Here is a 26,331-nt window from a genome sequence, read left to right as displayed (position 1 = left end):
AGGTGCACAGTCCTACAGTTAGTGTTCTGGGATGAGTGTATCAGATGCTTCACTGCTGTGACAATCATCTATTGGAGATTTTATGATAGATTTATGTTTGATGCACATTGAATTAATCTGTCTTCAATATAAAACTCAAAGCTGTGAAAGTAAATGATACATTTAACACACCATGTTGGTAACTAAATATTAATAGAAAATATTTTTTCGTCTCATAGACTTTTTTCCTCAAAACAATCATTAAATGAGATACATTGTCTGTTTCTTATAACACTATACGAGGGCAGGTTGAAAAGGGCCTGTGTTTTTCATAGTTGAAGAGTGAAATGTTACCCACTTATTTTGTTGATGTTGATGAAATTACCCAGTAGAGGGCACCAAAAACACCTCACCAACACTTCCCAGTGTGCACTTCGCGCAGGAAGAAACTACAATGTCTTCACAAGAGTACAGTATGTTTACTATGGCTAATTGTTTGCAATATTTGTGTAGGGCTTAATAACAAAATGTAATGAAATCCCAGTGTAACACTGCAATGTTATGATACTCACACCCTGTCCAATGTTGCTTCTTCAGGCTCTCTATTCCCAGCCCATCATTGCTTCCCCTTAGAAATGTTGCTTACATTCACACTATCCCTAAGAAAGGTGATCACATTTACATTTGCAACTCCTGTTGGAATGCCCTTATGTCTCTACTTTCTAAAGTTATGGAAGCTGCTGTTAACTATCAACCTGTCCAATTGCTTGAAGATTTTGACCTATTTCACAATGCAGTATGATTTTCAATATGCCAGTTTCACTGGTGATCTTCTTGCTGGTGTAATGCAACTCTGGCACTCTGCGTTAACATTTTGTTGCGTAATTTGCCATTGCCTTACACGTCTTCAAAGCTTGTGAGAGGGTCGAGCACAGTGCACCTCTAAACAAGTTGCCATGGTGTGAGAATGTGGAGCTCGCTACCACATGGAGTGGTTGAGGTGATTAGCATAGATGAATTTGAGGGGAAGCTAAATAAGGGTGAGGGAGAAAGGAATAGGAGGACATGTTGATAGGGTGAGATGAAGTAAGGTGGGAGGAGGCTCATGTGGAGTATAAATACCAACCTAGACTCGTTGAGCTGAATGGCCTGTGTCTGTGTTGTAAAATTCAGTGTAATACCTAGATTCCTTCAAACCACTATCTGTGCAATAATAGTTGATATCTGATTATTTTTTCATCAAATCAGGGTTCCCCAGGACTTTGTTCCTGCTCCATAATAATGACCTTCTCCACTCATCATCCAACACTATCCATTCCTTTACTGATGTCTCCAATCTACATTCATCAACCTCCAAGAGATTACACAGCCTCTGTCCACAGAACCTTGATTGCTTTCGCTGCACTATGGCTGTTATTACATTTTGATTTCCTCCAAGCTCTCCAATCGGGAAGTAAAATCCTTCTTTAAATTCATCAGATGGTTTCTTCATGCCTTTGACAAGTCCAACAAGCAACTGCCAACTCTTCCCTCTGATGGCTGCACCATTAACCATTATTTGTCTGCCACCATTCTTGGCATCACTAATGCCGCTGATGCTAAAAGGATCTCTTCCAGTTCTAAAACTGTCTTGAAGAAAATGTGTTCCCTTTTTCATTCCAAATATTTCTTCCCTCAACAGCTCCTAGCTAGTTATAAAAGTATAACTCTGCCCAAGGCTTGGGACACTGTTTCTATCTCAGGGGAAGCTCTTCTATCAATTCGCTTGCACTCCAGAACAGTATAGAAGAAAATAAATGATAAATAACAACAGAAAATGCTGGAAAAACTCAGGAGGCCAGGCAACATCGGTGGAGAGAAATTAGAGTCGACGTTTCAGGTCGAAACCCTGTTTCAAAACTGGAAAGGAAATGAAATAGATCGAAGGCAGGGCTTCGATAGAACAAAAGAAGTAAAGAGGTATTCAAAACCAGACGAGATGGTAATAGGACAGTGGAGACAAAAGACGGCTCAGATTAGGTGTGAAGTGTACTGGCAGAAAGAGAGACAGCTGCCATGTGGAAGAGAGAGAAAAAAGAGGAAAGGGGGGGGGAGGGAAAACCCAAAACAAAGGGGTGGAAAAAAAAAAGTAAAAATGTAATAGGGGCCAAGGTTATGATCTGAAATTGTTGAACTCGATATTGAGTCCGGAAGGCTGCAAAGTGCCTAATCGGAAGATGAGGTGCTGTTCCTCGAGTTTACGTTGCGCTTCCGTGGAACAATGCAAGAGGCCAAGGACGGTGAGGTCCGAGTGGGAATGGAGCGGTGAATTGAAATGACAGGCGACCGGAAGCTCGGGGTCACCCTTACGGACTGAACGGAGGTGTTCCACAAAGCGGTCACCCAATGATGTCTGACAGATCTTTCTCTCACCTCTGGCCTCCAACTTCTTTCTCTCCATCACAACCCTTCTCTCTACTTTATTGCTACTATTATGGTCAGTGCTCCTCTGCCATTCCTCCCTTGTACAAATACCCCATATTATGTACTATTCCTTTCCCCTGTCTCCAACTCTGTTGAGATCAAGACTCATCAAACTACCTCCTGTTCTAATTCATTCTTTCCCAGAACCTTAGCACTGTGAAACTCCTTGACTCCCCAGTCTTCTCTTTCTTATACAATCTGCAGGCTTAGCATTTTCTAATCAGTGTTTCCTGATAGACCTCATCTCTTTATCAACCTTGCACAGCCCCGATTTCATTTGCTCCACCATTGGCGGCCGTGCCTCCAGCTGCCTAGGCCCTGAGCTCTGGGATTCCCTCACTAAACCTCGCCGTCTCTCTACCTTGCTCTCCTCCTTTAAGACTTTCTTGACTTTCCCCCAGATTTTTCAATCAAAAACAATACTTGATTTTACCAACTTTAAACCCCTCCTATTACTGAGCTTTTTCTAACCGTAACTCTGACTTAGAGTTGAATTTGGATCAGATTTCAGGCTCAGAAAGGTTGAATCTTGTTTGTACACTGTGATTGGGATGTAAGGATACCAGTCCCTTTAATGGTTTTTACACTGTTTTCAGCAATTTTTTTTCCATTCATAAAAATATTTTTCTGGGTCAGGAAGTATCCCCTCTTAAGTGGTCCAACAATTCAATGGTGATATAATTTACACAATTGTCAGAATACTGCATTGCACTATTGCTTGGGATACCAGACCATTATTAACATTAGTGACAATGAAATTCCATCCAGTTTGTTGGAGTGTGCAGCTGAGCTTTTAGTATAGAAGGATCTGAAGTCTGTGAGTTTGTTTATTTATTACCAAAGGGTGTGTTATTTCACAAATTATTCTGTTTTTTTCTCCCCCAGCCATGGTTCTGCTACAGCTGACCTGCTCCCAGGTCTATGCTGTTTCTAAATCAACCAACAATTACTTCATAAAACCAAACCTCTGATGATGCTCTTTCTGATTTTTCTATCTCCCAGCAGTCTCTCTATGGTGTCCCACCATAACATGGCTGAGATAGATGAACTAGTGAAGCATGGGATTGAACTAATGAAGGATGGGATTGAGTGAGTCAATCATAGGATTGAACGAGTGAAGCATGGGATTGAACTAGTGAAGGATGGGATTGAGCGAGTGAAGGATTTTAAAAAAATGAATTCCTGGGATGTAGGCGTCGCTGGCAAGGCCAGCATTTATTACCCATCCCCAATTGCCCTTGAGAAGGTGGTGGTGAGCCGCCTTCTTGAACCGCTGCAGTCCGTGTGGTGAAGGTACTCCCACAATGCTGTTAGGGAGGGAGTTCCAGGATTTTGACCCGGTGATGATGAAGGAACGGCGATATATTTCCAAGTCAGGATGGTGTGTAACTTGGAGGGGAACTTTGATGTGATGGTGTTCCCATGCGCCTGCTGCCCTTGTCCTTCTAGGTGGTAGAGGTGCTGCCGAAGAAGCCTTGGCGAGTTGCTGCAGTGCATCTTGTAGATGGCACACACTGCAGACACATTGCACCGGTGGTGGGCGGAGTGAATGTTTAAGGTGGTGGAGGGGGTGCCAATCAAGCGAGCTGCTTTGTCCTTGATGGTGTCGAGCTTCTTGAATGTTGTTGGAGCTACACTCATCCAGGCAAGTAGAGAGTATTCCATCACACTCCTGACTTGTGCCTTGTAGATGGTGGAAAGGCTTTGGGGAGTCAGGAGGTGAGACACTCGCCACAGAATACCCAGCCTCTGACCTGCTCTTGTAGCCACAGTACTTATGTGGCTGGTCCAGTTAAGTTTCTGGTCAATGGTGACCCCCAGGATGTTGATGTGGAGGATTCGGCAATGTTAATGCCGTTGAATGTCAAGGGGTGGTGGTTAGACTCTCACTTGTTGGAGATAGTCATTGCCTGGCACTTGTGTGGTGCAAATGTTTCTTGCCACTTATCAGCCCAAGCCTGAACGTCATCCAGGTCTTGCTGCATTCGGGCATGGACTGCTTCATTATCTGAGGAGTTGCGAATGGAACTGAACACTGCAACCATCAGCGAACATCCCCACTTCTGACCTTATGATGGAGGCAAGGTCATTGATGAAGCAGCTGAAGATGGTTGGGCCTAGGACACTGCCCTGAGGAACTCCTGTAGCGATGTCCTGGGGCTGAGATGATTGACCTCCAACAACTACAACCATCTTGTTTGTGTTAGGTATGACTCCAGCCAGTGGAGAGTTTTCCCCCCAATTCCCATTGACTTCAATTTTACTAGGGCTCCTTGATGCCACACTTGGTCAAATGCTGGCTTGATGTCAAGGGCAGTCACCTCTGGAATTCAGCTCTTTTGTCCATGTTTGGACCAAAGCTGTAATGCGGTCTGGAGCCGAGTGGTCTTGGCAGAACCCAAACTGAGCATCGTTGCGCAGGTTATTGGTGAGTAAGTGCCGCTTGATAGCACTGTCAGTGACACTTTCCATCACTTTGTTGATGATTGAGAGTAGACTTATGGGGTGGTAATTGGCCAGATTGGATTTGTCCTGCTTTTTGTGGACAGGACATACCTGGGCAGTTTTCCACATTGTAGGATAGATGCCAGTGTTGTAGCTGTACTGGAACAGCTTGGCTAGAGGCACGGCTAGTTTTGGAGCACAGGTCTTCAGTACGACAGCCGGGATGTTGTCGGGGCCCATAGACTTTGCTGTATCGTGCGCTCAGCTGTTTCTTGATATCACGTTGAGTGAATCGAATTGGCTGAAGACTGGCTTCTGTGATGGTGGGGACCTTGGGAGGAGGCCGATATGGATCATCCACTCAGCACTTCTGGCTGAAGATGGTTGCAAATGCTTCAGCCTTGTCTTTTGCACTTGTGTGCTGGGTTCTGCCATCGAGGATGGGGATATTCATGGAGCCTCCTCCTCCCGTTAGTTGTTTAATTGTCCACCACCATTCACGACTGGATGTGGCAGGACTGCAGAGCTTTGATCTGATCCGTTGATTGTGGGGTTGCTTAGCTCTGTCTCTAGCATGCTGCTTCTGCTGTTTAGCATGCATGTAGTCCTGTGTTGCAGCTTCCCCAGGTTGGCACCTCATTTTTAGGTATACCTGGTGCTGCTCCTGGCATGCTCTTTAACACTCCTTATTGAACCATGGTTGGACCCCTGGCTTGATGGTAATGGTACAGTGAGGGCTATGCCGGGCCTTGAGGTTACAGATTGCGGTGGAATACAGTTCTGCTGCTGCTGATGGCCCACAGTGCCTCATGGATGCCCAGTTCTGTGCTGCTAGATCTGTTCTGAATAGAAACATAGAAACATAGAAGATAGGAGCAGGAGTAGGCCATTCGGCCCCTCGAGCCTGCCCCGCCATTCAATGCGATCATGGCTGATCATCCAAATTCAGTACCCGGTCCCTGCTTTCTCCCCATACCCCTTGATCCCTTTAGCCTTAAGAAATATATCCAACTCCTTCTTGAATATATTTAATGAACTGGCCTCCACCGCCTTCTGTGGTAGAGAGTTCCACAGGTTCACCACTCTCTGGGTGAAGAAAATCCTCCTCATTTCTGTCCTAAATGGCCTACCCTTTATCCTTAGACTGTGTCCCCTGGTTCTGGACTCCCCGACCATCGGGAACATCCTTCCTGCATCTAGTCTGTCCAGTCCTGTCAGAATTTTATAAGTTTCAATGAGATCACCTCTCATTCTTCTAAACTCCAGCGAGTACAAGCCCAATCGACCCAATCTCTCCTCATACGTCATTCCTGCCATCCCAGGTATCAGCCTGGTGAATCTTTGCTGAACTCCTTCCATGGCAAGAACATCCTTCTTCAGATAAGGCGACCAAAACTGCACACAATACTCAAGATGTGGTCTCACCAAGGCCCTGTACAACTGCAGCAAGACATCCTTGTTCCTGTACTCGAACCCTCTCGCTACGAAGGCCAACATACCATTTGCCTTCTTAACCGCCTGCTGCACCTGCATGCTTACCTTCAGCGACTGGTGCACAAGGACAACCAGGTGTCGTTGCACTTCCCCTTCTCCCAATCTATTGCCATTTAGATAATAATCTGCCTTCCTGTTTTTGCCACCAAAGTGGACAACCTCACATTTATCATCTGCCATGTTTCTGCCCAATCACCCAACATGTCCAAATCACCCTGGAGTTTCTCAACATCCTCCTCACAGCACACACGCCCACCCAGCTTTGTGTCGTCTGCAAATTTGGAGATATTACATCTAGTTCCCTTGTCTAGATCATTAATATATATTGTGAATAGCTGGGGTCCAAGGACCGATCCCTGCGGTACCCCACTAGTCACTGCCTGCCACTCGGAAAAGGACCCGTTTATTCCAACTCTTTGCTTTCTGTCTGCCAACCAGTTCTCTATCCAAGTCAATACCTTGCCCCCAATCCCATGTGCCTTAACTTTACACGCTAATCTCTTATGCGGGACCTTATCGAAGGCCTTCTAAAAGTCCAGATACACCACATCCACTGGTTCTCCCTTATCTATTTTACCAGTTACATCCTCAAAAAATTCCAGTAGATTAGTCAAGCACAATTTACCTTTTGTGAATCCATGTTGACTTTGTCCAATCCTGTCACTGTTTTCCAAGTGCTCTGCTATTACATCTTTTATAATGGACTCTAGCATTTTCCCCACTACCAATGTCAGGCTTACCGGTCTGTAATTCCCCGTTTTCTCTCTACCACCTTTTTTGAATAGTGGGATAACATTAGCTACCCTCCAATCCATGGGTACTGTTCCAGATTCCATCGAATGTTGGAAGATGATCAGCAATGCATCTACTATTTCTAGGACCACTTCCTTAAGTACCCTAGGATGTAGATTATCAGGCCCTGGGGATTTATCGGCCTTCAATCCCATCAATTTCCCTAACACCATTTCCCTACAAATACTGATTTCTTTCAATTCCTCCCTTTCATCAGACCCTATGTTCCCCGGCATCTCTGGGAGGTTATTTGTCTCCTCCTTTGTGAAGACAGAACCAAAATATGTATTTAGTTGGTCTGCCATTTCTTTGTTCCTCATTATAAATTCCCCTGATTCTGACTGCAAGGGACCTACGCTTGACTTCACCAATCTTTTTCTCTTCACATATCTATAAAATCTATTCCATTTAGCACGGTGGTAGTGCCACACAACACGATGGAGGATGTCCTCAGTGTGAAGACGAGATTTCGTCTCCATAAGGACTGTGCGGTGGTAACTGCTACCAATGCTGTCATGGACAGATGCATCTGCAACAGGTAGATTGGTGAGGACGAGGTCAAGTAGGTTTTCCCCTTGTTTTGGTTCCCTCACCACCTGTCGCAGGCCCAGACTGGCAGCTATATCCTTCAGGACTCGGCCAGCTCGGTCAGTAGTGGTGCTACCGAGCCAGTCTTGATGATGGACATTGAAGTCCCCCACCCAGAGTACATTCTGTGCCCTTACAACCCTCAGTGCTTCTTCCAAGTGGTGTTGAACATGGAAGAGTACTGATTCATCAGCTGAGGGAGGGTGGTAGGTGGTAATCAGCAAGCGTTTTCCTTGTCTTGAAGCCATGAGACTTCATGGGGTCCAGAGTCAATGTTGCGGACTCCCAGGGCAACTCTCTCCCGACTGTATCCCACTGTGCCACCACCTCTGGTGGGTCTGTCCTGCCAGTGGGACAGGACATACTCAGTAATGGTGATGGAGGAATCTGGGACATTGGCTGATTGGTATGATTCTGTGAGTATGACAATGTCAGGCTGTTGCTTCACTAGTCTGTGGAACAGCTCTCCCAATTTTGGCACAAGTCCCCAGATGTTAGTGAGGAGGACTTTGCAGGGTCGACTGGGCTGAGTGTGCCTTTGTCGTGTCTGAAGCCGGGTGGTCCGTCCGATTTTATTCTTATTATTGATTTTTGTAGCAGTTGTGGACAACTGAATGGCTTGCTCGGCCATTTCAGAGGGCAGTTAAGAGTCAAACACATTGCTGTGGGGTCTGGCGTCACATATAGGCCAGACCAGATAAGGACGGCACATTTCCTTCACTAAAGACATTAGTGAACCAGATTGAGCGAGTGAATCATAGGATTGAAGGATGGGATTGACCTATTGAATCCTGGGATTGAGCTAGTGAAGCATGGGGATGAATTAGTGAAGCATGGGATTGAGTTAGTGAAGCATGGGATTGAGTTAGTGAAGCATGGGGATTGAGTTAGTGAAGCATGGGGATTGAGTTAGTGAAGCATGGGGATTGAGTTAGTGAAGCATGGGAATGAGTTGGTGAAGCATTGGATTGAGTTAGTGAAGCATGGGGATTGAGTTAGTGAAGCATGGGGATTGAGTTGGTGAAGCATGGGATTGAGTTAGTGAAGCATGGGAATGAGTTGGTGAAGCATGGGATTGAGTTAATGGAGCATGGGATTGAGTTAGTGAAGCATGGGGATTGAGTTAGTGAAGCATGGGGATTGAGTTAGTGAAGCATGGGATTGAGTTAGTGAAGCATGGGAATGAGTTGGTGAAGCATGGGATTGAGTTAGTGAAGCATGGGGATTGAGTTAGTGAAGCATGGGGATTGAGTTAGTGAAGCATGGGAATGAGTTGGTGAAGCATGGGATTGAGTTAGTGAAGCATGGGGATTGAGTTAGTGAAGCATGGGAATGAGTTAGTGAAGCATGGGGATTGAGTTAGTGAAGCATGGGGATTGAGTTAGTGAAGCATGGGGATTGAGTTAGTGAAGCATGGGATTGAGTTAGTGAAGCATGGGAATGAGTTGGTGAAGCATGGGGATTGAGTTAGTGAAGCATGGGGATTGAGTTAGTGAAGCATGGGGATTGAGTTAGTGAAGCATGGGATTGAGTTAGTGAAGCATGGGAATGAGTTGGTGAAGCATGGGATTGAGTTAATGAAGCATGGGATTGAGTTAGTGAAGCATGGGGATTGAGTTAGTGAAGCATGGGGATTGAGTTAGTGAAGCATGGGGATTGAGTTAGTGAAGCATGGGGATTGAGTTAGTGAAGCATGGGATTGAGTTAGTGAAGCATGGGATTGAGTTAATGAAGCATGGGATTGAGTTAGTGAAGCATGGGGATTGAGTTAGTGAAGCATGGGATTGAGTTGGTGAAGCATGGGGATTGAGTTAGTGAAGCATGGGATTGAGTTAGTGAAGCATGGGGATTGAGTTAGTGAAGCATGGGGATTGAGTTAGTGAAGCATGGGGATTGAGCTGGCATCTCACCATTCTGCATTGCCACATGCTGCTGCCCATCGTAATGCACCAACAGTAATGTTTACATTTTATGAACTTGAGCTAGATGCCAGTTGCTGTTCACTGTGGCCTCATTGGTTTAAAAATGTTTTTTTTAAAGTAACATTTTCTTAAACACTGATTCTTCTGTAACTATAACTTCATTCACTGTTGTGTAGACGTACCTTGTCACACAATTCCACACAGCACACGTACTGTACAGTACTCAGACAGACCCTCTCCAGAACTACGACAGGAGACTCTTTGTATTCTATGCAATTTTCAGCTTGGTATTTACCATTTGAAAGAGATCGTTTTTGACTTGATTTAAGTCAAATGAGAACCAGAATTGTTAGAAAATATTGCTTAAGAGAACAGAAATGTTTAGACACACTGAACAGTGCATGGTTATGATATAGTGGTATGTGTTACAAATATGACATTGGGAACTTGAAATCAGATTTCCAGCATCTGCAGTATTTTGCTTTTTGTTCATCTACTTGGGTTTGGTTGAGTTTGTAAGGAGATGGAATTTTTAGCTTTGTTATTAGTAACTTTGGAACAATAACAGAAGAAAAAATAAATCAGCCTGTCCAGATAACCGCATACCACAAACATTTGATCGAATACCAGGGCACCAAAATAGCATGACTTTGAGATGACAGAAGAACACTTCCTTTTTTTTAAAATGGCAGTCAAGAGCCACAAGGCTCAGACAAAGAAAATCTCTTTAAAGGGTATCTCAAACCTGTATAAAAAGAATGCGAACTGTGCTATTCTCAGGAGATGCAGAATACCAAGACAGGAGGAATCACTTCGGTAGAAACTCCAAGGCTTTCTCCCCAGGACAACGGTTTGCTCAATCCTGCGTCCTGAACTCTATTCCACAAGCTGCAAGTATTGCTTAGCGCTGTTGCTTAGTGTTCTTCACCATCGAATAAAGTGCTTAATAACCTTAGTAGCAGTTTCTGTGGTTGTTGTCTCAATGTTAAAACTAGTAATAGGGCTATCGCCCTAAACATGGGGGACAAACAAAATTAATAATAATAATCCTACAATTTGATGGTGAGAGACAAGGGGCCCAAGTTTCATTTAGTTTACGTTTACATATTTGCATTTGTAAAGGTCAGGGAGGTTGGAGAATGGAACACTTTTTCCTTCTTGCTCAACCAGGGTCAGTTACTGGCACACCCAGGGTGGGAACAACATAACCCAGGGTGGGTGCAGCATAACCCAGGAAAGGCACAGTATAACCCAGGGTGGGTACAGCATAACCCAGGGTGGGTGCAGCATAACCCAGGGTGGGTGCAGCATAACCCAGGGTGGGTGCAGCATAACCCAGGGTGGGTGCAGCATAACCCAGGGTGGGTGCAGCATAACCCAGGGTGGGTGCAGCATAACCCAGGGTGGGTGCAGCATAACCCAGGGTGGGTGCAGCATAACCCAGGAAAGGCACAGTATAACCCAGGGTGGGTGCAGCATAACCCAGGGTGGGTGCAGCATAACCCAGGAAAGGCACAGTATAACCCAGGGTGGGTGCAGCATAACCCAGGGTGGGTGCAGCATAACCCAGGGTGGGTACAGCATAACCCAGGAAAGACACAGTATAACCCAGGGTGGGTGCAGCATAACCCAGGGTGGGTGCAGCATAACCCAGGGTGGGTACAGCATAACCCAGGGTGGGTACAGCATAACCCAGGAAAGACACAGTGGAACAGATTCAGAGTAACTGTTTATTTACTCTGCCCCAAGAATGTTCTTGAACCCAAACCTCAGAAAGTGAGCCCCCTCACCCCTAATATAACCAACAGCCATTTCTCGCCTATGGTTGCTGGGTGTAAAATGACTGCAGATTGTTACCCATACCTGCAGTATAAAGTTCAAATTAGAATCTTCTCTTATATTTGAGGTCATGAAGTATACCCAGCTGAATGTGCTACCCTATGAGTACGACCATAACCTGACTTAGCAATCTCAGCACTAGAAATCTTTCTCTTCTATCTGCAGTCTGACAGTGCTCCCAGTTATACTCAGCACAGCATTTGTGAGCAAGTATTTAATCAACAAATATCTAAAAGTTAATAAGAATTAAATTTTTTATTAATTGATTCTAAAACTACAAATCGAGAGGAATTTTTTTCTCTCCATTTCTCTGATTCTATGGAATGATATTAGGCTTATTTATGAAAAAATAAATTTGTAGAAAAATAGAACAGTTGTCATTATTCGGATAATTGCCATTATGATGTTTGTAATATAGTTTATTGTCCCTGTGTGAAGATATATTAAAATGATCAAGACAATATAAAGTCAGGTTTATTTTCTGGCTTATATTATCTAATTCTGCTTTGAACCATATTATCATTAGAATCACTTACTAAACGCAACTAATTTATGCATTTGTATGTTTTAACAAGGATTAATTTGAAACTGTCTATTGGATCACAGGAGAACTGAAATTGCCTTATCATTCCTGGATTAAAGAGGAGCGAAAACAATCAACAACAACAACTTGCATTTATATATCACCTTTAACGTAGCAAAACATCCCAAGGTGCTTCACAGGAGTGTTATCAAACAAAATTTGACACCAAGTCACATAAGGAGATATTAGGGTAGATGACCAAAAGCTTGGTCAAAGAGGTAGGTGTTAAGGAGTGTCCTAGAGGAGGAAAAAGAGGGAGAAAGGCCAAGAGGTTTAGGGAGGGAATTCCAGAGCTTAGGGCCTTGGCAGCTGAAGGCACGGCCACCAATGGTGGAGCGATTAAAATCGGGGATGCGCAAAAGGCCAGAATTGAAGGCGCGCAGAGATCTCGGAGAGCTGTAGGGCTGGAGGAGGTTACAGAGATAGGGAGGGGTAAGGCCATGGAGGGAATTAAAAACAAGGATGAGAATTTTAAATTTGCGGCATTGCTCAACCGGGAGCCAATGTAGGTCGGTGAGCACGGGGTGACGGGTGAACAGGACTTGGTGTGAGTTAGGACACGGGCAGCAGAGTTTTGGATGAGCTTAAATTTATGGATGGTGGAAGATGGCAGGCCGGCCAGGAGAGCATGGAATAGTCAAGTCTGGAGGTAACAACGGCACGGATCGGGTTTCAGCAGCACATGAGCTGAGGCAAGGATGGAGACGAACGATGTTACGGAGATGGAAGTAGGCGGTCTTACTGATGGTGCGGATATGTGACAAGGGGGGTCCCATTCCTGATTAGTATTTAGTGATTACTGTTAGAAAGTCCTAGTGTTGGGTATTGGGTGAGAACAGGATCAGGCTTCACATTAATGCTTTCCATGGTCAAATAGCCTGCAAGTGCACATTAAATTTGAAGAACTTGGGTGAGGTTTTGCAGGGCAGCCAGCATCCATGCTAGGGTACTTTACTGAAATTTTGCCCCCCCCCCCCCGAGAGAAGAAGGGAGAAAATAACTGGGTGTGAGAACTGAGCCTGAGTACCAATGACATGCGGTTGAATTGAAGAGGCTTTTACATTGTGCAAGACCCATGCTAGTGCAGCAGGGACTAGTTAACATTAACTGCATGAGACCCGTCCTCGAGGAACCCAATGCCACTGGCGCAATATGACAGCACCTTGAATGTCACCAACAAATGTCTTGTTTCAAGTTCTTGAATACTGAATTAATTTTATTAAGTTTAAAGCTTCCAATGGTCTATCCAGTCATATTGGTAGATTAAATTGTAGAATTAAACTGGCTTATTCAACAGTCACAAAAATAAAACAAAGTTGGTAATGCAATCTGTTTGAAAGACACGATTTTTTTGGAATCAAGATTCCTGAATACATGCATTGTTCACAAATTACAGACCCTAGCTGCACCACTAGGTTCTGCCGATCATAAAAGCAGTGGTCCTATTGTGGCAGGGGAGTAGGAATATCAGGCATTCTTTTAAATTGTTTGAGGAATGGACGTGGACCACAATGGACATGGATCACAATGGGCATGGACCACAATGGGCATGGACCACAATGGGCATGGACCACAATGGGCATGGACCACAATGGGCATGTTCCTCTCATTCCCCCTAACCAACTACAATGGTGGTATTTTATTTTTTACCATTGATCTATCAACCACTTCAAAGATCAGTATATTTAAAGATTTATCATGCAGGTGACCTTCAGTTGAACCTTCTTCCTAAGCTAGTCATCTGTACTGAAGCATCAGATTTGATATCTTTGCACTTTGCATTGCAACTGCCCACATACTAGGAACAGTGGGAAAGATAATCAGGTTTGGCAAATGCCATTTGGTGAAAATAGAAAACTGTCCTTGGAAGGATGGGAACCTAGTGATGCAGCTGAACACTTCTAAAACCACTCAAACCTTGCTATGAAATGAAATTAAGAGGATAAATCATATTGGTACTGATCAAATTACTTTAAAAACAGTAAATTGTTTTTTAAAACAGAAGGAGGAAAATGATATCAAAGATTTTTAAAATATCATTCTGTTCCAGACTTTTCTTTAAAACAAAGTTTCCATAGTTACCTTGCTGGCGGCATTGGGTTTCATCCGTGCTCCATTAGCCTCACTGAAAGCAATGTTGGTTGCAAATTGGATGGCCAGGCCGGTCATGGTGCCGGAGGAGAGTGGCTGGATCTGGGAGACAGCTCGCATGACGCTAGCCTTGTTGCGATGTGCCTTGAGGGTGAATTCGTTTTTGACGGTACTGGCATAGTTAACCACCCCAACTCGGGTGGCATTTGGACCGATGTCCAGGGATTCGATTACCTGGGACACAAACACTTTCACCTGTTCAAATTCAGAAGGGCGAACGCTCCGAGAACTGTCAATGATAAAGACCAGGTCAGTTGGCTTAGTCCGGCACAGACCTGTAAGAGAGGGAAAGAAACAAAGGAGGAAGTGAAAGAAGGCAAAACAAAAGTAGAGAGATGGGTGCAAAGAAATGAATAATACAGGCAAACAGAAAAAGGAACAGAAAAATAGAAATGCTACAGAAGTTTGGAAATATTGGTGATAAAAGGAAATGCCAATGACAGCCAGAGAAACATGGGAAAAAGTCATTGAGAAATAAAGGAAATTATATCAATGAAAAAGGTAGGAAAGATAAAGAGCAAGTATCGAAAAAAATGAATTAAAGAGGAGAAAGAAGCTACTTTATAGGCTTCAAAATTCAAACTGAAATGTACCGGTAAAGGCTATGCATCAAGGAAGTGTACTAAGTGACACTGCACAGATAACTCACAACTACACATGCAAAAAATTGGAATCACCAATCGAAACCACTAGTCCCAGCATGAGTTTATTCATACAACATCTGTCAAATACATTTAGTACTTATTGGAGTGGTTTCCCATTTCCTTTGGCTTGTTACTAATTTTGGGTTCAATTACCTTTCAGCTATATAATGATACATATGAAGAAGTCACATTTCATTTTGCTTGATTGGTGCCCCTGGACTCAATATCCATCTCTTCCACCACCACCACCACTGAGGCTGCAGTATCTACAGGATGCACTGCAGCAACTCACCAAACTTTCAGATGAGACGTTAAACCGAGGCCCCGTCTGCTCTCGCAGGTGGACATAAAAAATCCCATGGCACTATTTCGAAGAAGAGCAGGGGAGTCATCCCCAGTGTCCTGGCCAATATTTATCCCTCAACCAACACAACAAAAACAGATGATCTGGTCGTTATCACATTGCTGTTGTGAGACCTTGCTGTGCGCAAATTGGCTGCCGTGTTTCCCACATTACAACAATGACTACACTTCAAATAGTACTTCATTGGCTGTAAAGTACTTTGAGACGTCCGGTGGTCGTGAAAGGCGCTATAGAAATGCAAGTCTTTCTTTTTCTTACCTTAAAATGACCTTCCTCCCTTGTAACCTCTACCACGGAGAAGACCAAGAGCAACAATGTCATGGGAACACCATCATCGCCAAGTTCCCCCATCAAATTTCATGCCATAGACTTGGACATAGTCGCTGAGTCAGTATCCTGAAACTTCCTACCTAACACCATAGTGGGAGCACCTGCACCAAGAGGACTACAACAGTTCAAGGAGCAGGCCCACCATCACCTTCTCAAGGCAGCTAGGGATGCAGCCTTGCTTCCATCACCCACATCCCGAGAACAAATAAAATGACATGAGTCATAAGCACGATTTTACCAGCACATGTTTCACATTTTTGATGTATTTGTTGGCTCTGTGTCTTGTAGCTAATGCTATTGTACGATAAAATACAATATACATTTCAATTTAACGCTGCAAGCTACCCCTAAATCAACCATACCTTTAAAATGGTAGATTCAGTTCACACAATAACTGAGGAAAATTGCAAGTTAAAAGAAACAGCTTAATCACTAGGGAATGGAGCACACGAAAGACAAAAGGGGCAATTCCATGTTCTTTGTGTTGCTGCAATAATGTAGGATTAAGACATACTCTTTAAACATCATGGGGGAAAAATTTGGTATCGCCCCGTTTGGGGCGCCGTTATCGGCTGTGCGCAAAGTTCAGCGCCTGGCGCTAATTCTCGCCTCCGACAGCAAACGGCTTTTATCGCCCCTGGAGGTGATTGGAGCGCTAAATCAGGCGCTTCACACCTGTCTTAAAGCGCAAACTTCGAGGAGCGAGGCGCTACTTCAGAGCGCTGGCGAAGCAAGGAAGGGCAAATCAAACTAAACCTGCAAAGTGCTGCTCAGTACTCAAAACTCCTTCACACAGCGTTGAATCTCTCCAGAAGTCTCTCTCTCTCTCTCTCAGACTGCGTGGTGCAAAAATGTCACCGACAAAAAAAGGCAGGAAGCGGTCGCCTTTAAATAGCGCTCCTAGTCCCTTTCTGACAGCAAAACGCTCCCCTCAACCTGTCGTTACTAGCGGCAGGCGGTAAGGCAGGGGGCGCCACTCAATATCCGGTCCGGGGCGCTAACGGGGCGTTGCGCACTCGACTGACGTCACAATCTGCTGGCACAGGAGACCGTGGCAGGAGTGTTTAGCGCCGCCACAAAATGTCTGGTTAATTTCGCAAGCGGCACAAACATCGCCGCGCCCGGCCTCTAAGTTGCTTTGCGCCCCAATTGGCACCCTCTTAAGGCGCTAACAGGAGACGCAAACAACTGAATTTTTCCCTTCATATTCCTGTAGTGTGGAAGGGAGAGGGCCACCCTTGGCACCACTAGTGGTGTTCTGATCATTTCAAGCGTCACACTTGCTTCAACCACCATAATTACTCAACCATTGAATAAAGTACAAGGGAGCAGCTGTTTCCAATGGTCTTAGCTGTGTTTCTTTTGTTGTATGACTATTTTATGCTTTTTTTCTACCATAGTAAAAAGTCACTTTATTCCTACTGAGTCATGTGGAAGTCCAACACTGTGTAAGTGGTAACCTGTTAGCTTCACAAATGCTGACTGACCTGCTGTATATTTCCAACACTTCCTATTTTTATTTTTCTGCATTCTAATCTGTGAAACAGACACCTTTCTCTGAAAACAGTAAAAACACATTATTTTGAAGAAATTGTGTTTGTGAAGTTTTCCAAAAGCTATTGAAGGATTATGAGAAAAAAAACTAATTGTGTGATTATAAAAAAATCTTTGGAAAACATGAACACAGGAAGCATAGATAATAAGACATAGCTACAAGAGTTAAAGTAAAAATAGGCACATTAAACTGTACTTTTGACATATGTGGAAGATGCACAACTCAATCAATTTCAAATGTATGGGAGTCTCTTTCACAAATAAAAGTATGCAGATATAAATAATGTGCTATCACTGGACCAATAGCCTGCAGGCAATGCTAGAGTATTGCCAATATATCCTGCAAAAGATTGGTTTCTTTTTTCTTCTAATAGTTTCCCTTTTCCCCTTTCATCTTCTCTTGACTGTAGCAACTCCTGCTGAGGTGTGGTTCCAGATGTGTAGCCACCACTGAATTAAACCCCTGCAGGAGTATCTCACTCAGTCTTCATATGTGAGCCTAAAGAGTGAGGGTCAGCATGGTGGCAAAGATCACAGTCAAGATTGATCCTCTCCTCATCTAACATGCACACACATGGACTTTTCAATAAGGGTCACTGGACATCACTGGGATTGGGAACCTCGGAATTCAATTTTCTTTCCCTAACATAAAGGCCCTGAGAACAGTTTTTGTGATCTTACTGGCACCTCACCTGAGATCATTCCAACTCGGCACAGCTTTTGACCTTTAGGCAACTGCATATACTAACTAATCCATTGGGGACCCTCTGCTTGTTTCTAATAAGCTGAACAGAGTAAGATGTATGGAAAATATACTGAATTGTACAGGTGATCCCAAGAGTTGAAACTAGCTCAGTTCCTCATGGAACACAGATGCAGTACAAGTTCTCTTTTTACGGTGACTTTCTGATATAGTTGTGGCAGAGTTTCCACAGGGGTCACTTTCAAATTCAACTTGGATTTCATTAAAAATTGACCATGTCAATTTGGGCAGCGGGACAAACAGTATCTTTATCTAGTTACAGGGGTTTTACCTACAATGTAGATAGGCATTATTGGTAATTAGTTTTAAAAAAACTGTCCCTTTAGATGAAGTTTCATTGCACGGCAAATTTACAGATAGGTGCTAAAATAAGAATTTGCACTGAATTTACTGAAAAACCAGTCAATACCTGAAACTTTCACTTTTAAATACTAATATAGCATATTATAGTCCTTTTGTGACTGGTAAACTGCTGTTAATAGCACAGACAGTATTTTTTTTATTGAAAATTTTCCCCCTCCTCTTATCCTGAACCTTATGTTGGGATGCAGTTCCAAAAAAAATGCTCATCTTCCGGTATTTCACCCAACTGGCCATTCTTGGAAGTGTGAACCTAGACAGTGAGTTTCAGCAGATAATTAGACCGTGAGGCCCACCCTGTCCTCACCCAACAGCTGTTTACATTCCACTTTCCAGCAGGGGTCACTGGAGTCATGTTCTCCACTCTAGCCTAGGGGCACTGAGGCCAACTGAAGTATCCCTACCACCACCTTGGTGGAATCAGTTAACCCAACACAGACCAGGAATGAACCTGGGGCATTTTAGCTGTGCTATATCAACTACATACTAGATTCGAGGGGAGTTGAGGAGAACTTTTTTCACCCAGAGGGTGGTGGGGGTCTGGAACTCACTGCCTGAAAGGGTGGCAGAGGCAGAAACCCTCATCGCATTTAAAAAGTACTTGGATGTGCACTTGAAGTGTTGTAACCTACAAGGCTATGGACCAAGAGCTGGAAAGTGGGATTAGGCTGGATAGCTCTTTCAGCCAGTACAGACACGATGAGCTGAATAGCCTCCTTCTGTGCCATAAATTTCTATGATTCTATGTATAAACACTACCTTTAACAATTGAGCCACCACGGAGGTAATAATACAGCATTCTTTATTAAAAGTTAGGTTCTGCGAGTAAATTGGTAGCAAAATGTAATTCATTTCAGGATGCTAGGATCATGCACACACAATTCCATAGAGCACAGAGTATTATTACTAATCCCTGTGAAAAGCGAAGCTGTTTTCAAGGGGCAATCTTAGAAGGATCGAGTTCAACAAACATTTCACTTTCAAGACCATCAGTTCTGATCATCCAACTCTTCAAAACTGATGTGGCATAATAGTTTGCTGTTTGTAAGCTGATTAACCAGGCAGAGTATTGTTTCTTTTAACAGCAAGCAGCACAATGCCATGGAAAGCAACATAGCAGTGCTACAAATCATGGTCAATCATCTGGGAACTCGATAAAGAACCATCGCTATTAAGAAAAATAGAGACGAATTGTAATAGCCAATCCCAACGTTCTTGATGACACAAACCATTATAGTGAAAGTGCAAACATAATTTTGGAATACTGAAGATGTTAGCAGCAGGTATCTGATATTTCACATTATTATTTTCATTGATGTTGAATACCACTACCAGGGACTGAGAAAATGCCAGCATTAGCTGCAACAACACCAGTTCTAGTCTAATTAACCACCGCAGTGGTAGATATGCAAAGATCCTTTCTATTGATTTTTCCCCATCAAGCACATTATGCATCATCAAACTGGTTATTTAGAGGGCTCTCCTGATGGTTAAGCAGGTAAATGCCCCATGTATTGTGGCACAGAGTCATACAGATATGGAAGGTCCCTAGTTTCATATCTGGTCTGTGCTGAGTTAGTCTATCTCAGTTAGTAGCAATATTGGTGCTCCAATTGCTATCAATGTCTTTGGGATATTTTGAACAGTAAGTTTGATCTACACAAAGTCCGATGCTTATCTTATATGTTTAAGAGACGTTTTGCCCAATGATTCAGTATATCCATAAGACTGTGGAAAATTAACCAAAAACTCCAGTTCATTAGCACTTTGAACCAGACTGGTTGCTACATTATTGAAAGATTTACTAAAGTCTAGCTGCATTCTTCAGCCCAGTGTTGAAGTGACAATGATAGCAATAACAAGGATTCCAGCCTTAAATCCCTATAACCAAGAGACCTTGTAATCTGTAGGAAAAATAGTTTGAAGATTTTGAACAACAGATAAAATATAGAGTCAAAATTTTGCAGTGGCCATAATTTCAGAAGTGAAATGGCAATATCATCACTTGTTGTACTATTTATCCAACATGATATTGATTTGGATGTTGTTGCATTCTTACAAAATCATTTCAAGTTAGGTGAAAATTCTTAACCGCAAATTAAGAAAACTGGTCTTACAAATTGGAAGAAAAGGATAGTTTTGTTAAGCTCTGGTAATCCTCTGTAAAGTATGGATTTGAAAGGTCTAAGATATAAAAGGATCAGGTGAAATTAATATTTAGAGTTCCTAATTATTTAACAATAATACACGAATATATCCTCTTACCAGCTGGAACCTGTGGACCAGGTTTTGCAGGTTTAAATTTGAGTTTGGGTACCCCATTAACCTGAACCAGGATTAAGGCAGAGAGGAGCAATCCACTGAGAAGTCCCTTCATCTCGATCAGTAAGCAGTTGCAGGAGTTCAGGCTGCAGACAGAGTGTGGCAGAGAGCGGTACTGGGTCGAGGTATTAACATGCCACCCCTCACAGAGGCTGGAACGCAGCCTGACACGTGTGAAATACCTAAAAAAAGGGGTCCAGGAAAAGCGTTGAAATTTAACTCTGACAAAACTATTCCCCAGCCTCCTCTGGGCTTCAGCGGTTTATAGATGGGGGAATCGTGAGAATAAGACTGACAGAATTCAGCAGGCGAAAAAGGAATGAAGAGTCAGTAAACATTGAGCATGTATATTATTGTATAATATTAGAAGCTACAACTGTTTTTAAAATTATATAAAAGCTATTTTGTTAGAGCTTTCTAAATACGTTTGATTTGTGTAGAGTGCTGGGTTTGAGCTTTTGTTTCAATAGTTCACATTTCAATATTTATTTTCCTTTTTAACACTCTTACCTTAACTGACCGCACTTGGACCGACGTTTTGTAAAAGCTTAAGTACAGACAAGAGGCACCAGAACAAACCCCCGCAATAAAGCCGAGTTGCTTAACTTTCCCGAGATTTCATTTCAGCGGCAAGGGTGCAAATGTGTCCGCGAATTCCCCACACCAGTAGGGAGTAACCGCCAGACTACACTGGGGGGGGGGGGGGTTACGATACAGTTGTGCTACTGAATATTTTCTGTACTAGTGATTTTAACTAAAAAAAAAGGAAATTGCAAATGTGCAGTCACTTTTCAGCACCGTGCCCTGTCATTGTACATTGATTCAGACAGCCGGAACTTCACTGTCAAGTTTTCTCTCCAACCCTACTTTTGACTTTTAATGACCTCAAAAGCGACGCTGCTTTTGTTTTGCACTTCAGTTTAATTTTCTTTCTCTTCGTATATTAACACTATTTGCAACGACCTCGCTTCTCCACCGACAGTTGCCGTCTCATTGCTGGCGGCACATGTTGCTCATTCTCAACATTGACCATCTTCCAACTGACCTGGAAAGACTGACCTTTTGCTCTGAAACCAGTCTCCGCTGCATAAATCCTACAAATTCTATGCCGGCTTCCAAATGTCGCCCTAATTAATGACCGGTTAACCGAACGGTCCTTCTATGCGGCTACATTCCAGATTATACATTTCTAGAGCACTGCACTCAGGTTATCGGGGGGTAAAGAATAAAATCAGTTATTTTGGTCACTAGCAGTCTGAACACTTAATAGTCAATGGTTAAAGGGATAACGAGAAACCAGGAAGAACAGCGGCACTCTTTTAAATAAATTAGAGTTTTAAAGTCTGTTCAAAATGATCTAATTCCCTAGTTTTTATTTATGTTTTGTAACTTTTTGGTTTTATTTCCTTCATTGCGACATGAACAGGAAAACTATCGATTTTACCCACCTAAAACAAACCGGTTTATAAATGGTGTGTGTTGGGGCGGGGGGAGCAACTGTTCTTTATCAGTCTGAATGAAAACAGAATTATTGCTTTTAAAAATAACTTTTGGTCTCAAGAAGTTCATTTCCCCCTATTAATGTTGTATTATTACATAGAATTAACAGCACAGAAACAGGCCATTCGGCCCAACTGGTCCATGTCAGTGTTTATGCTCCACATGAACCTCCTCCCATCCTACTTCATCTCGCCCCCATCCCCATATCCTTCTATTCCTTTCTCCGCAGTGTACTGATCTAGCTTCCCCTTAAATGCCTCTATCGTATTCCCCTCAAGTACTCCATGAGAGCCAGTTCCACCTCGCACTGAATACAGAAGTTCCTCCTGAATTTTTAGATTTATTGACTTTCTTATATTTATGGCCTCTAGTTTTGGACTCCCCCTTACCACAAGTGGAAAAATCAAACCCTTTCAGAATTTTAAAGACATTCGGTCATCCCTCAGCCTTCTCTGGAGAAAAAGGCTCCTGTCTGATGTCTTTCCTGATAGCTAGAAGCACGCCGTTCTGGTACCATCCTTGTAAATCTTTTTTTCCCCCTTTCTCCAGTGCCTCTGTACCCTTTTTGTAATATGGAGACCAGAACTGCATACAGTACTCCAAGTGTGGCACCTAAAACGGTTAAATATTTGACCTTCGGCCCCCCCCCCCCCCCAAATTTGGCACACTTTTGCAAGCGCAATTTCAGCAAATGTTGAGAAAACTTATATAGCCCGAGGCAAATAAAAAGCTGCTTCTATCCAGCAATCGGGGACCGCTACTGATTAAAGCAGGAACAAACTCCGGCTTTGTAAATATTTACTTATCCCGACACTTTTCCAGGCATTCGTTTTACAACAGATCATCTATGTGAAATGGACTAGTAAAAATGGCATTTTAAATGGTATGCTTTAAGGTCTGGAAGAATGTGGTTTCAGTGCAGGTGCCTGAAGTTCCTGTGCTGGGAAACTTATGATTGATCAGGCAATCTGAGCAGAGCTGTATGTTTCCCACAACTACCCATTCTATTGCTGAATGTTTAATGTGGTAGATGGGTGCAAAGGTGATCATGGCTTTTGATATCGTGGGGCACAGTCAAATGGCAACTCCAACATCATTGCAAAATGGTTTGGTATGCATGTGACATTTCAAGAATCAGCATCATTCTGGTGTCTGGTAACCAAGTGCATTCAGCCCAAGTGGTACAAGTCTACCTCACCCCACCTCATGTTTGGGTCCGCTGTAACTCTAGCTCATATGAAGCCACGTTTCACCTCGCTCCAGGTTACTACTGCCGCTAATGGCTCTTTGTTGACTGAACAGAGTCTCAGATCTACATCAATCCAATAAACTAGGCAGAATGAAAAAAAATCCAGGTGGCTGGACACTTTGAATTTCAAAGCTAAATTACTCACTGCCAACTGACATATTTGTAAAAGTTAGAAAAACAAGCCCATTTCTCGGTCAGTTCTGAATACACACAAGAGTTCATCAGGCAGAGTAAATGATACGATGGTGAGAAGTTTTACTTTCTGAAGAAAAAATATCAGAAATTGTTGCGTTAGTTATCTTTGAAGACTGAGAAGCAGCCTATAAAGGGTCTCCTGCTGATCGGTGCCCTGACTTAAGTAATAATTATAGACAAAAATATTTAGTAAATGGGGAAAGAGGCTGTAAAGTTGAGAAAATAAACACTTAAAAAACCCAGAAGAGGCACTACAATAATTAAACTAATTGCACCGACTTTAGGATGCTCTATGGAGATTCCCTGGCTCCATGGTCAGGTCCTTTAATTGACCTTCTGTTATATGCCACCTGCTGTACTCACTCACTTGACACTACTGGAAATTCCACTGGGTCCAGTCAGGAAGGTGCTGAAAATAATTTTGTATACATTTTTGTTAACACTGTTCAGCTGCTAGACCCTATTTTCCATCCCACAAAACCCTGGTAGTTCATTGGAATGTACTGAGAAGGAGCAGAAACTGGCATAGGAGAGACACTCGGCACCAGTTTGACGTGGTCATTCCTGACAACTGATCCAACTGTTCTACTGCTTTAAAAATGCTCAAATTTCTCCCTTTTCTTTGAAGTTGTACGTTTTCTCTTTATAAAAAGACCTCACAAACTACTTTTGACTAAACACTGGGACATCTGTTTTACTTCAGACTTGTGCCAATATCATTCCAGTTCACTGATCATGAGGAGGACATTAGGTGCATCTCTTGGTCTTCTGGAGCTTATGCTTGTATATGACACACTATGTATGCTGGTAGTTTTTTCTACATATTAAAAAATAGCTCTTAAAGGCGAAAACCCAGAGACACTGGGCAGGAGTTACCACTAGGTTGCGTTGTTTTTTCAAGCAATATTCGTCTGAAATCAGCCAAAACAATGCAAAAGATTGCAGAATTTTAAGCACAAATTATGTTCACCTCAAAAATGTAGTTTCCACGATCTTTTGTGCTAGTTTGCACTAAAAACAGATTATCTGGTCATTATCACATTGCTGTTTCTGGGAGTCTGCTGTGCATCCTACATTACAACAGTGACGACACTTCAAAAAGTATGGTATTGGCTGCAGAGAGATTTGAGACACCGGTGGTTGTGAAAGGCACTATATAAATGCAGGTTTTTTTTTTCTAGTTTAAAAAATAATGCGCTAGAAACCAGCCATGCCCACAAAACTGGCAACGCCCCCAGTTCGAATTAATCATTGCAAGCTTCTGCTAATTGAACCCGTTTGCAGGCCTTCAAGGAGGCTTTTAAATTCATTTTTTTGGTGCAAGAACATTAATAGGCAAGTTTTAAAAGCTTTTGAATATATATTTCATTTACTAAGAAACAGACTACTGTACACCAATACAAGTAGCAAATGATTCTGTATAGTTCCTTTAGTCATTTTCAGCTTAATCACAGGAGGTGGACTAGACACTGATTTTAAAATGCTTATTTTGGGAGATAAACCTATTTTCAGCTGTATTAATCAACCTGCACCACTCAAATATAACAAGGAACATTTTTTAAAGCAAACATTAAAAAAATGTTCGAAAACATTGCCCAATTGTATTGTTTCACGGGAAATTTAATGTTTGCCAATATGCAAATGAGTTTGTGGAAACTAGAGGGAAAAAGCACCTCAAAACTAGTGGAATTTTGGGTGCAATTTGCAGCCGGATTGCCGATTGCCCCCAAAGCAGAAAATCCAAGCTACGGTGCCTGGAAGTCATTTAAAAGTTGTAGGTGGAAGCACTCTCACACTGCTACTAACTCATGCATTTTCTTGAGTTTATAGACTTGCAACAGAGACTAAATGGTTTATCAGATCATACAAGATGTCGCTGATAAAAGCACCATACACTATAGGCTAACATGGAGAAATATAATTGGACAAATGGTGTACGGGAGCCTTACATTGGATATGAGCTACAAGTTTTCAACAATTTAGATTTTTCAACAACTCTTTGCTGTTTGTATAATTTATTTATGGAAATAATCTCATTTTACAGAAGCAGAACCAGCTTTAAAAATCATACATTACTGATTGCACAGAATTGTGAGGACAGCTGCATTTGCTACAGTTTTGCCATAACAAAGTACCACAGATTTCAAAATGTTCTGTAAACCTTCAAAAATACAAGCAAGCAAAGATTACATTCTATTTGTTGCACTTTTACTGCTCAAATTTAAACACTTAAATTATGTTAGCAGTCTTGCCATTTCATTGCTTCATATCTTATTCTAACAAGCTACAGATTTTAAGCAATGCAAACAGCTGTATTGAAGCTAACCCTCTTTTCAAAATGGTCTATACCACAGATAAATGGGAAATTTTATAATGGACTCAACTACTTCACTTACAAGCAGTGTAAATATGCAGTATTGTAGAAACAGAAAATGCTGGATCAGTAATAAACAGGAACTGAGAATACCAAAACCTCTTAGCTATCCCATGCCTCAATGTAAAAACCATAAACACACAATGGTCAAAAATGTGATACTCATTGAACAGGTTTGTAAAGTTTTCATAAATAATCTTTTCAAATGGAAATGACAGAACAACTGGTTATTTAAGAAACCTCATTATATGTATGGATTTGACCAAATCAATCTTGAGGGAAGAATTTCTGCTGATTCTTATCCATGGCAAAAATCAAAGATGTATAAAGAACAGGTTTATGATTTCATTAGAAATGGTGGAGAAGGTCTTTGCTCCCCTCTCCCACACCCCCAATTTACATAAAAATAAATTATTCTGG

At 42.5% G+C, this 26,331-nt stretch overlaps 1 protein-coding gene across 1 annotated transcript in view; it reads right to left on the bottom strand.

Moving 5' to 3' along the window:
• Positions 1–21,024, bottom strand: part of matn1 (matrilin 1) — a 37,138-nt gene extending 16,114 nt beyond the window's left edge. Inside the window, exons 1-2 of the mRNA XM_085963118.1 lie at positions 20,537–21,024; positions 14,188–14,531 (exon numbers count right to left, since the gene is read on the bottom strand). Of these exons, the coding sequence (XP_085819244.1) occupies positions 14,188–14,531; positions 20,537–20,648 (456 nt within the window). The 5' untranslated portion in view covers positions 20,649–21,024. The remainder of the gene's footprint in view (positions 1–14,187; positions 14,532–20,536) is intronic.
• Between the last annotated feature and the right edge of the window lie 5,307 nt (positions 21,025–26,331).

The sequence above is a fragment of the Somniosus microcephalus genome, chromosome 20, assembly GCF_052327205.1.
Source record: "Somniosus microcephalus isolate GS21.2 chromosome 20, FLI_Smic_1.0, whole genome shotgun sequence".
In the NCBI taxonomy this organism is placed as follows: Eukaryota; Metazoa; Chordata; class Chondrichthyes; order Squaliformes; family Somniosidae; genus Somniosus; species Somniosus microcephalus.
This window is presented reverse-complemented; position numbering and strand designations above follow the sequence as displayed.